The 13,697-nt window shown below is 43.3% G+C and overlaps 1 protein-coding gene across 1 annotated transcript; it reads right to left on the bottom strand.

The window, feature by feature from the left end:
• Positions 1–8,871: 8,871 nt before the first annotated feature.
• On the bottom strand, positions 8,872–13,681 carry ndufa8 (NADH:ubiquinone oxidoreductase subunit A8). The gene is made up of 4 exons (XM_068705806.1): positions 13,497–13,681; positions 12,172–12,335; positions 10,105–10,270; positions 8,872–9,366 (listed from the first exon to the last, which is right to left on the bottom strand). Exons 1-4 carry the CDS (start codon positions 13,545–13,547, stop codon positions 9,229–9,231), a joined length of 519 nt encoding a protein of 172 aa, XP_068561907.1. The 5' UTR covers positions 13,548–13,681; the 3' UTR covers positions 8,872–9,228.
• Positions 13,682–13,697: the final 16 nt, after the last annotated feature.

The raw sequence follows: 13,697 nt of genomic DNA on the forward strand, positions 1-13,697 counted from the left end.
TCTTTGAGTCTGATTACACTTTATAAAAACATATATTTGTTTTTACTGTAGAAGTTGAGAGACACGCATGCTCTCTCTCTCTCTCTCTCTCTCTGTCTCTCTCTCTCTCTCTCTCTCTCTCTGTCTCTCTCTCTCTCTCTCTCTCTCTCTCTCTCTCTCTCTCTGTCTCTCTCTCTCTCTCTCTCTCTCTCTCTCTGTCTCTCTCTCTCTCTCTCTCTCTCTCTCTGTCTCTCTGTCTCTCTCTCTCTCTCTCTCTCTCTCTGTCTCTCTGTCTCTCTCTCTCTCTGTCTCTCTGTCTATCGTCCTCTCTTCTCTGTCCCCTCTTCTCTCCTCCCCTCCCTCTGTTTATTCTTCTGGTGGTGCAACAGGCCCCAGAGCCCAGAGGCAAGTCATGTTCTCAGGGAAACGGCAACTCTCCACAGAGCTGATATCAAAATAGTTTAAAATGTGAATCGTCTGATAGTTCCCAGTGAGCGCAGAGCCGAGCCAAACACTTCCAGATCCCCCAGCCAGCAGAATGTAAACAGAGCCGGAGGCTGGGAGAGAGCGAGTGAACCTGTTGTGTTCTTGCCATGCAGCGAGCTCCGACCGCTCGGGTCGGTTTGGTTGGTTGGCCAAAACCTTTTTTTTTTGTATCTATTTGTTTTTCAAGTTACTGTAAAGGAGTGTGTTGCTTTTGCTCCACGAGTCAAGGGTGTGCAGGTGGTGACTCTTGATGGGGAAATATTTTGTCAGAGCTAGAATACTGAGACGAACCAGACGTCAGTGAGAAAACAATGTTTTTATACACTGTTGTGTACATTTTGCTTCTGGTGGCCGAGGGGTATAAGAGGCTGCCTGTGTAACTGTAATGTCTCCAGCATCGTGACCCTCTCCCCTCATCCCCTGCCTGCTCTCTCATATCTGTCTAATATTTATGAACTGTCTCTTTCCCTATTTTAAATATATATATATTTATCCTTTTTTACAGTAATTTCCTTTCAAACCATTGGCAAATCTGTTGTTTCTAAGGTGGACTCCTTATAAAATCCACATAGCCTCTCAGAGCATATTAAAGTTATTATAAATGATTGCTCCTCAAAGCTCTTGAAAGGTGCACTTATGAAATAGTATGCTGGACTGTTGGCAAAGGACTTTTAGGGGAACACCATACAGAGAAGCCATTACAGAGGAAGAAAAAAATGGCCTCTGCATTTTTATCAAATGTGAAAAATGTGTGTGTTTGAAAAATGAAATTCGCAAATGAGTTTGATGACAGTTGTGCACTGGAGGAAATGTCATGACTTTGAGGTGTAAATATAAAATCTTGTGAAATCTCAATTTTAATCCCCTGAACATGGAACATTCAATTATCTTCACTAGTTTTCTTGCAACATAATTTGATTTATTCTATGTGTTTGTGTGCGGAGACTTTCTAAATGAATACTGTATACTTTCAGTGCATTTGTGATTTGTGGGTTTTAAATATTTGCGTATTGTGTGTAAGCACGCCTGCATGCTGAAGGAAAAATAAATCTTGCATAATGCTTGATTTGTACCTTCATTTGTTTGCACTGGCAGTTTTGCTTAACCAGCATATTTTGACGATTTGGAGCGTTCTTCTGGTTATTTTTATTATCTTGTTTATTTATTGAATGAACTTTACATCTGCTAACCGTGCTTCAAATGTTATAATTAAAAATGTCATATTTTAATTCCATTCCTTTCTTCCTAGAAAAACTCGAGAGCTTCCACTCTTGAGCACTAACAAATCAGTAAGCCAAATATTATTTATCCCCTTCATCTGTGCAATGATATGTCACCCTGTATAAGTCACTTAAATGCTTAAGATATCAAACGCAAATGAACTGTTTACACGGAGGCAGCGTCTCTGCTGTTTGACCCTCAACGACTAAATGACGGTTAAATCAAAAAAGGAAAAACTTGGAAATTAAAATAAAATGTTCCTGAGCATGTCTGCTTGTTGGGGGGGTTGTGGGCTTTGCCTGAATAAGCACTGGAACTTTCCAGCATTTCTTTTCCTTTTTTATTTATTTTTTGTCTGCGTTGTTTTCTCAGTATTGCAATGCATCACTTGACATTACCCAAGCAAGTTTGAGCTGCAGCGCATCAGCTGAAAGCAATTTGGTCCAGAGTGCAGCTGCCAGGCGGATAAGACTTTCCTTCTTTCGTTTACTTTGAAATGTTCCTTTTTTTTTTTCCAACATCCAAAATACACAAGGCAGCCAAATTGCTGACATGTGTGAGAGGTGCAGCGAGACTCCTGCATTCTTTCATGCCCCACTATGCAAAACTCCACATTGTTTATTTAAAGAACACTGAACACTTTAGCACTATTAAGAAACATGTCATATAGTAAACTAAAGGTTTCCTCTCAGGAAAAATCCTTGTCAGTTTATTTTTCTTTTGCAAAACGTTATTTTAGTTTTGACTCACAAACTGCCTGCATTCACAATTAAGCAACAGCGTTGTAGCATGGCTTATGAAGGCTAGTGCAGGACCCTATGGGCTCGGTAAACCTGGAAGTGGTGTGATTATGTGTGTGTTGAGGCGTGGACGTGTGAGATGGGAGGACTGGACTGTCTCTTTCTCTCTCTCTCACGGTGACCCAGACAAGACAACACCGCAAAGAGGAGGCGGTGTTTCCTATACGTCTGCCTCGGCCTGACTTAAACTTTAAATCCAACTAAAAGAATACAGCAATATTCAAAATACATTCACTTTCTCTAAAAATATATGCTTGGGCTGCAGCCTTGACATGCAAGATGTTTCCAGGAATAAACAACACATGACTACAACACCTGAGGGAATGAAACGTAGCTCTCCCCCTATGGCTTATTGTGGACTGCAGACAATTACAGAACAGCAAGAGTTTGCTTTTAATGCACGGTGGGGTTGAGAGCAAAATCAAAGATGACAAGTGAGGACCGTACTGTGACGCACCGTGATCTGAGTGGAACGTAAAGTGCAAGGCAGAGGGGATGTAAGGTCTGAGAGACACGGACAAGTAAAAAGGGCAAAACTTGACGTGTAGCCTAAACCTGGGATGACAGCCAGAAGACAGGCTGTGCGTCAGTGTAGGCGCTGTGGTGGGTGGGAGGAGGGCGTGGAGGGAGGGAAGGAGGCTTCCAGAGAGAGAGACGGGAGGGCCCGTTGTGACTGATAGCCCACCAAGGCCTCAGAGCGGCCCGACGCTGGGAACAGCTAACCTACCTTGACATGCGTAGGAAACCCAAGCCTCTCTGAGCCCTCTGTCGGATAGGAGCCACCCAGTGAAGCCCCGCCACAACTGTGTAGCCCGAGCCCCTGTGCGTCCTTTTTAACTAGCTTTGTTTAGATGAGCGCACGCCGGAGGAATGCTTCAGTATACCTTGCAGAAACCACAAGCACAACAGCATTAAAGCGACATCAGCTTCCCAGCGCATGGGAATAAGTCAACTCTGGCTACTAGCAAGATTATAACTGGCTGGAGTTCAGTGTGTGTGTGTGTGTGTGTGTGTGTGTGTGTGTGTGTGTGTGTGTGTGTGTGTGTGTCAGCTGGTCTGTGTACTGTGTAGTGTGCATACTCTTTGGATATATCCTGTAGTAAAAGTCTCTTTGATGCGGTAGTACTGGCAGAGAGATGAGGGTTGACAGGAGTAAAGGGACTCCTCACTCCTCAGCAGAGTAGAGCGACTTGACGAGACTTGGACTCGAGTTGGACTTGTCCGCTGTGAGACTCGGCTGCCTCGATTTAAGACATACAAACAAAATGTTTCAAGCATCAAGTCATGACCTGGTAAATAAGACACCAACAGGCAGGCCTTGCATAGCGACACAGCTTGAATATGTCATTATTGAGCCGATGTGTTGAAAGGACTTGTAAAGCAACAGGGAGTCACAGCACAGGTGTTATGAATAAAGTTAACGATGGCTGGGATTGTGCATACGGGGTTCTTAAATAGAACAGAGCCATCGTTAATGTAACTAAATACACTTGTTCTGCTATGAAAAGTCAAAATGTCTGCTGGGAAAAAGGCCAATAGCTTCATCATTCATATTTGTATAAAAGTATTGGAGCAAAAACCTTAAATTTATCTTTTTTTTATTATCTTATTTTCTTGATTAATGGAAGCTAACAGAGTAACAAGGCAAGGCGAAAGAAAAGGAGATTTAAAAACATGAAAGAACATTGATTGAAACATTAAAAACAGTCATTAAAACACTAAAAAGCAGTGTAAGAAATAAAATACAGTAGTAGAATGCAGTAATGCAGGAAATGTATTAATATCCTTGAATGTGAGTTAAAGGCAGGTCTGGATCTAAAGGAGCTGAGGGTCTCAGCAGGTCTGCAACTTTCTGGGACTCAACACTAATACAAAATGTAAAAACGCAATCATCTAATTAAGGGAACTGTGTTTTAGCATATATTTGAAGTCCACACAAAAGATTCATATTGGATTACTTACCTGTTACGCATTTTTTGTACAGCATGACAAATGCACATACGCCACTGCGTAAATGAATCAATGGAAAGAATGAGTAAAGGTCGGCTGTGCTAGGTTTGACCTATTTGGCTGAGAAAAAGAAGAGTGAGACAAGGACGGGTTTTTTTAGAGGAAGAGCACTGAAACAGTCTCAAATAAAGCAAATGACGACAGTATGAAGGAGAGGAGAGGACGGGGAAGAAAATGATTGGATGTTGGCACGCAGGGAAAAGCAGTCTGCGGTAGACTTGTAAATAGCCGGAGGGACAGAGGGATGGAGGAATGGAGCTATCAGCAGAGAAGTGATGAAGGTCTGGGATCAGGCCAAGATAAACACAGGCCAGCCCAGAAGGAGCTGCAGCACCGCAAACGCACACTCTCTCTCTCTCACACACACACACACACACACACACACACACAAATGAATTTTACTCACACATATATGCACAAATGCACAAATATAGCAACACTCAAGGCTGCATGGAGCACTTAAAACTCATCATACACCTAACTCGAACAAACACACTCATGCACGCACGCCTGTAGACAAATAAACATTGCACTGCATGGCTTCCAGACCACAACTTCTCGAGTGTTAAGCTGTGTGACAACAGCCTGAGCCGTCATTCGGACGTCTCGTTTCATCACATACTTCTCATTAGTCCATTTGCTAAGATGCCGCAGAGTAAACAGGCAGTGAAAACAAATGGTTTGAGTTATATTTTTAAACACATGGCATAGACCGAGTGAGTTGAGTCCTCAGAAAATCCATCTTAATGTCTTGGTGGAGTCATTTAAAATCCAACCCTTACCATGAGAAAACAAAATACTTTGTAATATATTTCTCAAAGACAAAAGTTCCCGCTGTGTCCTGTAGATGTAATCACATGCATGGTGGGAAGACATTTGTCACTACCGTTAATGTGCGTGCTTGCATGTGTCTTTTCTGCTACGCATTTGTTCACGTGTGTTTATCTGCAGGCACACGAGTTCATGTGTTCCGCTGTTTGTCCGTGACTGTGCGACCGAGCTTCATCAGTGCGCTGCAGAGCGAGAGCTCTCCTGCTCCGTCTTGTCTTTGACCAAGTAACACCCTGAGTGAAACCTTAACATTTGCTAAATGTTATCTTAAGCTCCGCATTGAGAGGCATTTGGCAAAACTGCAGCATGAAAGAGCAGCTGTGAAGCGTGTCCGGCTGGAATGCAAAACACAAGTCATGGTCATCACTCTGTCACCATACAGATGAAGGCTTTGATGGTCTATGTGTGTGTCAAAATAAATGTTCTGATCATTTAAGCAAGGCACCGATTGCTATGTGAATATGATATTCTCTTGGTTCGCTCTCGCTTGTCTACCTTGTTTGTAGCTGCAGCAGGCAGCTGTTGTCAGAGAAAAAAGTTTTAAGAATAGACAAACAAAAATGTCCAGTGTGTGATTTAGGGGGGTCTGTTGGCAAAATAAGTATGTTTTCTTTAGTTTATAATTGTCTGAAAATAAAACATACATACGGAGCGCGTCCTCTTCACAGAGTCCACTATGTTGCATTACCATGCTTCTACAGTAGCCTAGAATGGACAAACCAGATACGGGATCTGCTGTACTGGTGTTTTCGCGTCAGCCACCGTAGTTCTCCCCGTAGTTTAAATTGGTTGCAATCTACAACCTCACCGCTAGATGCCGCTAGATTCTACACACTGGCCCTTTAAGATTCCATAAATATTCCTCTTAAATGTAACGTTGTACTGTTTTTACCTCAAGATGTGTGCAGTCTTGGCCCTTTACCAGAGTCTATTTCGTGTAATCATTATCAAAACAGTTCAACTTTGGCAAATGCTGAGATTGCTTAGCGTCTGCAGGTACACCAGACAGCGGCACAGCAGAATTCATTTGCACATCCTCACAAAACAAGTTATGATGGTCTTACTCTGCCGAGATGTTGCGTCTCATGTAAATGCGCCTGCATGGCTCTTCTCAGGAAACACAAAGATTAAAAGCTGCTGTGTAAGTGAGCACATGTGCCACTGTGTTTACCCTTTTGAAGCTCTCAGATTATTAATCTCCACGAGTGCCGGTCGTGGTCGCAGTGGCGGCACTTGTGGCTTTGTGGGTGTGTGTTGTTTCATGCATAGAGCAACCTGCATGGCAGTTCAAAGCCACCCTGTCCAGTACGAGGAGACGAGAGGAGACATGAAAGCAGCACTCAACGACATGTTCGGTCTGAAGATCACAGAGTGAAAACGGCGAGGAAGATTCACCAACATAAACAAATCAAACTCACCTTCATTTTTAGAGTTTGCCAAATCAAGTGCAGCCACATGTCGGGGGCTCTTAATGGCATGGATGCAGCCCATGTCTCATGGAAGAGAGGTGTACTGTAGCGTTACACCGATATACTAAAGTAATGCATCGGTAACGTGCTCCAGAAAGTGGGAATTCAGTGTAAATGTTCAGATATTACTTGATCCATTTAATCGATTTTTAGTTGATAAAAACTGACTGTTGAGTTCCTCATTCTGAACACAGGGGACGTGATGAGAAGACTAAAAAGAAACAAAGGACCAGGTATGACTGCTGGTGCTCATCACCACTTCAAGCATCAACATTATTATGTCCCACCTGACGCCGAACAATGGGAACATTGACAGTCGTGTGTTATGAACAAGCCGGGTTGTTTGAGTGTTTTAGCGCACCGGGCTCCCAGGCGGGCTGTAGCTCTGTGAAAGCGCTGTATTGTATTTCTTTCCTGTGCCAGAGCCCGTTTCCTGTGGCGGTGCGATGTCAAACGATGACCCTCTGCTTCCTGCAAGTCGCATGGAGACGGGTCTGCCACGAGCCCTGGGGCCTCACCGCCAGCCACTGAATCACCTCTGAGACCCCAGTCAGTCTGTGCGCCTGCTTTCAAGTCGTTACCTGACTTGCCCCTTTTTGGATCTCACTTTTTCCTAACCCCGTCTTCTTGTTAACCCTTAATTCTCTACCTCCCTTTAACTTTTGCTTCTTTTATTTTACTCCAATTCCCTTTTCCACTTACCTCCTTCAATATTTTCTTATTTGTTACCTCGTCTGTCCTCGCCCCCTTCTCCTCCATGTTTCCCTCAGTCCACACCTCCTTTCCTCTTTGCGTCCCTTCTTCCCTCCTCCCTTTGTCCCACTGTCCAGGTCAGAGGAGGGTCTGTCAGGGGTTTCCTGTGCGAGTTGCAGGTCCAGACCACACCTTGTGAGGGGGTTTCTGCGACTGTCAGTGCCGCCCTGTAGAAACAAGAAGACGTGCACACGCACGTCTGCATACATACACAAAGCTATACTGTACACACTGAAATACACATGGTTGTTTTTGGCAATACGCTGGTGACTGTGTTGAAAGGTTGTCTGTAGGATGAAAAGAAACTTGTGGGAAAAATGTTGCAGACATGCAGTTGAGAAGATACATTCGACAGAAATGATATCAACGTTCCATCTGGAAAAAGCAAAACAAGAAAAGCTCAAAGTGTCTTTGCACATATTCTGAATAAAATCACAGCGACCGACAGAAGATAGCCGTCGACCTCTCCGAGCGATAAGTGAAGTCTGTCTTTCTGCGCACTGAAACAAGTTGTTTTTACAACATAAGCAAACACCCGACGGCCACATCTCTGCTTTTGAGTATGAGAAAGCTGTCAAATCAGGCAATATTACTGGTCCCACAGGAACTCAACCACACGACACGTGGGTTAAAGACTCAACCTGCCCGACGTCTGTAGTGGAGCAAGTCAAATCACGCCTACTACTACTACTACTACTACCAGTGTACTTCTGAGCATTTATGGTACCTTACACTTAAACATCTCAGTGCTACGTGAGTGGATGTGTGTGTGTGTGAGAGAGAGAGAGAGAGAGAGAGAGAGAGAGAGAGAGAGAGAGAGAGAGAGAGAGAGAGAGAGAGAGAGAGAGAGAGAGAGAGAGAGAGAGAGAGAGAGAGAGAGAGAGAGTGTGTGTGTGTGTGTGTGTGTGTGTGTGTATTGGCACGGTCCGCTATGTTCCACAGGCCGTCTTGTCTCTGACTGTAGGTCACGGGTGCACACGCGTGCCGGCAGCAGGAACACGCTTCACTGTGGATCTCTGAAATGACTCCCGTAGTCTTCCTCCAGTCCAGGAAGTGAGCTGGGAGGAAAAATAGGAAGCTGAAGCTGCTCTCTCTCTGGCTGCAGGTAGTGACCCTGAACCCTGACCTCCAACCTCACCCGTCATAAGTCTGACAATACACACTCTGACAAAACACAGATGTGCGAACACGACGGCGTTGCCTACAATTTGCAGATATTGAAGGAACTGTGTCGGGCAACACAAGACCTCTACACAGCTTTCTGACATACATATACATTTGATTCTGTTTTACTAGATCAATAAAGACAGTAAAATCCAGACTTATAATTTATCTTTTTATTATTTGACAACAATAACAGCATGTTGCATTGGTTCACTCATTACATTTACAGTGTGGTCAAGAAAGCTGTATTTATGGACTTTGTTACCACAATCATCCATCTTTCCTTCCTTTATCAAACTGTTTGACGATGCTGGAGGTGCAGCTGATGAAGAGACTGTTAGGACATAAGCTCTGTCCAAAACCAACCCAGATCCCAGAACCAGCATCCTCATTCCTGGCGTCAGAGAGATCTAAACATTTTGAAGGAATGCTGACGTATCATTGATCACACGTGGTCGAGATGTTTTTGGACAGAGCCCATGGCTTGGGAAGGTGACTGTGTTTCTGGCGCTGCCTCACCAGCTCCAGAAGAATAACCTACTGCCATGTTTGGAAGGCTCCAGTTTCCCCTCAATGGCTGGGTTGGCTTCAGGACGTGGTCTAGACTGGTAGGGGTTCTCGGGGAGGGCCCGCTGGGTCTCCACTTTGGTCACCTACGAAAGAAAAGACGCATGTGTCATGCATGGGCTTCATTGAAGTCGGTGCAAACGGTGCAAAATTCTTCTGCTTTTTTTATAGTCATGATCAACTCAATAAAAGAAACCTCGTCCACATCCTCCATCCTCCATTCTCCTCCAGCTCTTCCCTTAGATCATGATTTACAGCCTCTCTCATCCTCTCGCCTGTGTTTTTCCCTACTTTGCACTTTGTGTGCGACGTCTGTGTCAGGTCTGTCCTTCCTTTACTCTTTTCCTCTGTTCCTGACATGCTCTTGTCTCCACCATCTCAAACACAAGTCTTTGAATTTGCTGTATAGCTGAGCAACCATTGAAACTTGGTGGACAGTCAACCTGGACATGAACAACAGTTCTGTCTGTGTAAAATTGCCAGAAAGTTGATTGCAGCCATTCACAGCCTCCCAGGTTTGTCCACTTTGTTTGTCTTTTCAAAGACTACAGAAATAAATGTCACAAAAAGCTTTTGTCAAGCTCTGTTTTTGGTCTTGTTCTGACTGCTGCTACATAATTAGCTGCTGCCACCATGTTATACAAGCCCCTTAAAAAAAACAAAGCAACACAGAATGTGTGATTTGTCTGCTCAGGACAACAGCTGAATGAGACCACGACACAGACGCAATCAGAGACCCTCACACAGCCCATAATCAGCCAGAACAGAGCCCATCAAGCAAGCTGCTCACACTGTGAATGCAGTCAATCCCTCGTTTGTCTCACCTTGGACAGGTCGCCCAGCTCGGGTCTCTGCCACCCCAGCTTATCGAGGACGCAGCTGTCGAAGGCCTGCTGCTGCTTACGGCAGTGCCGCAGTTCCGCCAGGTTTGAGTAATCCAGACAGGTCCAGTACTCCGTGAAGGACTCGGCACAGCTTCCCTTGATTTGCCTACAAGGAAGAGTGCAAACACAATCAGAATGAAGTATGTATAAATACATTGTTTTTTGGATAATAGTCCAACAAACCCGAAAGTCCCACGTCACTCATGTCAAAGACTTTCAATAAATTGAGGTTTATGACAAAAACATTTTTCGGTCTCCATAACAACAACTTTCTTAACTGATCGTGTGAATTAAAGTTCTTCTAAAGTTTGCTGGCAGTTGCCAGAAGCAGCTAAGAATCAAACCAGGTCCTGGGCGCAATTACAGCTTTTTTTCAAATCTTTCCTCATTATAATAATTATAGGTATTGCTCTTTCACAGTAACTCTCAGTTTATCTTTGGGGTCAAGAGTGTCGGTTGTTTGTTTCGGCTTTAAAATTAGAGGTCATGTGTTTTTGAGAACCAGAAACACAATCTGTTTCTCTCTCTCTCTCACACACACACTCACACACACACACACACACACACACACACACACACACACACACACACACACACACACACACACACACACACACACACACACACACACACACACACACACACACACAAGCATCTTAGTTGCTGCATGGGCATCAGATCAGGATTTAACTGAAGTCCAAAACTTTCAGTAAACACAGACGCAGCAGTTAAGAGTGAGGAACCCCAGACCACTTCCCCTAATAGCCCCCAAGGCGGTTCTATAGACACAAGAAACTCAGTGCTGAACGGGTTCATGTCTGAAAATGAACCCTTTTCTTCTTCAGATCATCGTTTAAAAAAAAGAAGATATATATCACAGAGAAATGACATAAAGGTGTTGTCGCTACTTGATTTTTTTTTTATTTTCATTTCAATATTAAAAGCATTTATTTAGAGACTTACTCTCAGGATACAATAATATAAAAACTTTAAGATAAGTACTGCAACACAGTAACTTACTCAATGGAAAATAACTTCTGAAACACTGGAAACATCCCAGACAAGTTATTTATTAAAGTTTGACCAGAAATGTGGGTATTTTCTCTTTCTTCAAAATTCAGTTTTGTCACGGCATGAGGCATAAACTCACCATAACAAGAGCATCGAGACTTCCTTTACCATCATATCCTCATGCAACAAGTTTGGTCCTAATTATAATATATATTGTAGAGCATTCTTCTTGTACTCACAAGCTGTCTGTTAATGAATCACTCATCTTTCCTTCCACTAAGATACACATCAGAATATTAATGACACCATTTCAACCGGAATTTCTTGAAAACAAGAAAATCAGAAGACTTTACATTCAGCTACAAATACTCACCACTTAAAGTTCAGTGCATAGAGAACAAACACTGAACTAGCTACAGACAGATGTGTTTTAAACATCTGTCCTTAGCAGAATTAACAAGGTCTTTCTTTCCTTCCCTTAAATAACGCAATTGCAAACTAGACTATTATACTGGCATCTGCATCTACATCCTACTTTTGACAACAGCTGATGGAATGAAAAGCTTATCAGCAGGACAGGAAACTGTGTAAACGTAATACCTGTGAGCCCCAGAAGAACAGCTGTGCAGCAGCAGTGTTTGCAACCTCAGGGCTCATTTTCTACCCACATGCCAATCACAGAGGACAGCATGCAAAAACTCAAATGGACTCTCACACTCTGCAGACTCTAGCTGGCTCCAAAGTTCAGCCACATCTTCAACCACTCGCTGAGCGTAACTTTTGCAGATGACACCGCTGTGGCAGCCTTCATCTCTAAAAATGTGTATTTTCGGCCTAATCACTAGGTTTCTAGTACATTTACTGTTTCCTATATTTCTTAATAATTAACTCTTTTATACTGAATCTCTAGAAAACACACACGCACACACCATGTGTAAACCTTCTTGAAAGACCATTTCAGACATTGTGTCTCTATAAAGCCTGGGTGAGAGTTACCTGAAGAAGTTGAGTGCACACTCGTTGACTTTCCTCCCTTCTTCTAGACACTTTCTGGGGTCCTTCTCCTCCCAGCGGCAGAGCATGAACTCCTTGTTGGCTTTGTCACACTGGGAGCCATAATGGTGGGCAGCAGCCTTAAGCACCGCAGAGGAGACATTAATCTGGATGGAGACAGATAATAGTTACTGAATGGTAGACACACCAAGACATTAAAAGAGCTGAAAAAACGCGTTTGATTTGAATATTGGGATCAATGTAATGTTCACCCAGTTCAGAGACACAATCAGTACTAACTGGGAGCAGCTAAACTGCTAGGCTAGCTAAAATAGTGAAAAGCGCACCTTCAAAAAACTTGCATGGAGCCTGCTTTGTTGTATTTATTGTTTAACTTGTCTATTTACAAAACAACAACAATGAAAAATAGACTTAAGAAAAAGGCAGCTATGAGGTCTGAGCTATTTCCTGGAGGACAACCACTTATGATTCTGTCCAGCATCTCTTTAAATGGTTTAATAACTACAGGATTGTGTTGACCTCTGATGGTAAATTCAGGACAGATATGATAGAAATGTTTTACAATATTCATACTGCGCTTTAAGCAAAGTCTAGTCTCACACACGATACTCAATATTGAGAATGTGTGAATACAATTAAGTACATTTCATTAAAGCTAACTTACTATTTTCAAAAGCAAAAAGTAAAACAAGTCATTATGTCCTTGGCAATACAACACCACTTCAAATATACACAATAGCATAAGGTTGCGAGTGGGGAGGTATTAGCATCGAATAATACAATTCTAAATATATAGAATCTAAAATAAACGTGTAGCATACATGCACGAATTGTGTTTATCAGATCTGTGATGTTGCCATATTAGTGTTGGAAAGACACAACAAGGTGCTGCCAGCTAACACCTGACTTCCAAGGACAAGATCAATGTGTCAGATATCACTGCTGCTGACACAAACCGGGCAGCTTTGTTTAGAGGCACACGTTGTAAAGTTACTGTCACCAGAAGGAATTAAAGACGTAAAGCGGGCTTTAAAGAGTGCGACAAAAAGACGACTCTAGCATTGCTAATGTTGTCACGGTAGATATCGGAACATTCACTGACTTAAGTTGCATTCAGATATAAATGCAGGTAATCGGGAGTAGCTTCCAGCATTGCAAAGGCAGGTAACACCGGCGGCAAAAGTTCTGAACTACTGAGCCTGTTTTGAACCAGACAGCAGGTACCGTTAGCAAGCGGCTAGTTAGCTAGCATGTTCTGCCTTTGCTATGATTTCCAGTCAAGCTTAAAGAAAATAACCGCCGCTCACCTCGTCCACCTTCAGCTCCTGCTGTGACGGGACGTCCAGCGTCGTGGACATGGCTGCGTGTGAGTGTACAATAAAACAAAACACCGAAGTTTAAACGCAAAACATTCAAGGTCCTCGTCTGACTCCAGGACGGGCGACGAGGCCGCGAGAAGGAAGGTCAGTTTGGTTTGGTGCCGCTGTCAGCTCGGAGGCGCGTTCTGA

The sequence above is a fragment of the Cebidichthys violaceus genome, unplaced genomic scaffold (genome assembly GCF_023349555.1).
Source record: "Cebidichthys violaceus isolate CVI_PGR_0920_01 unplaced genomic scaffold, fCebVio1.0.p SCAF_12, whole genome shotgun sequence".
NCBI classification, from domain to species: Eukaryota; Metazoa; Chordata; class Actinopteri; order Perciformes; family Stichaeidae; genus Cebidichthys; species Cebidichthys violaceus.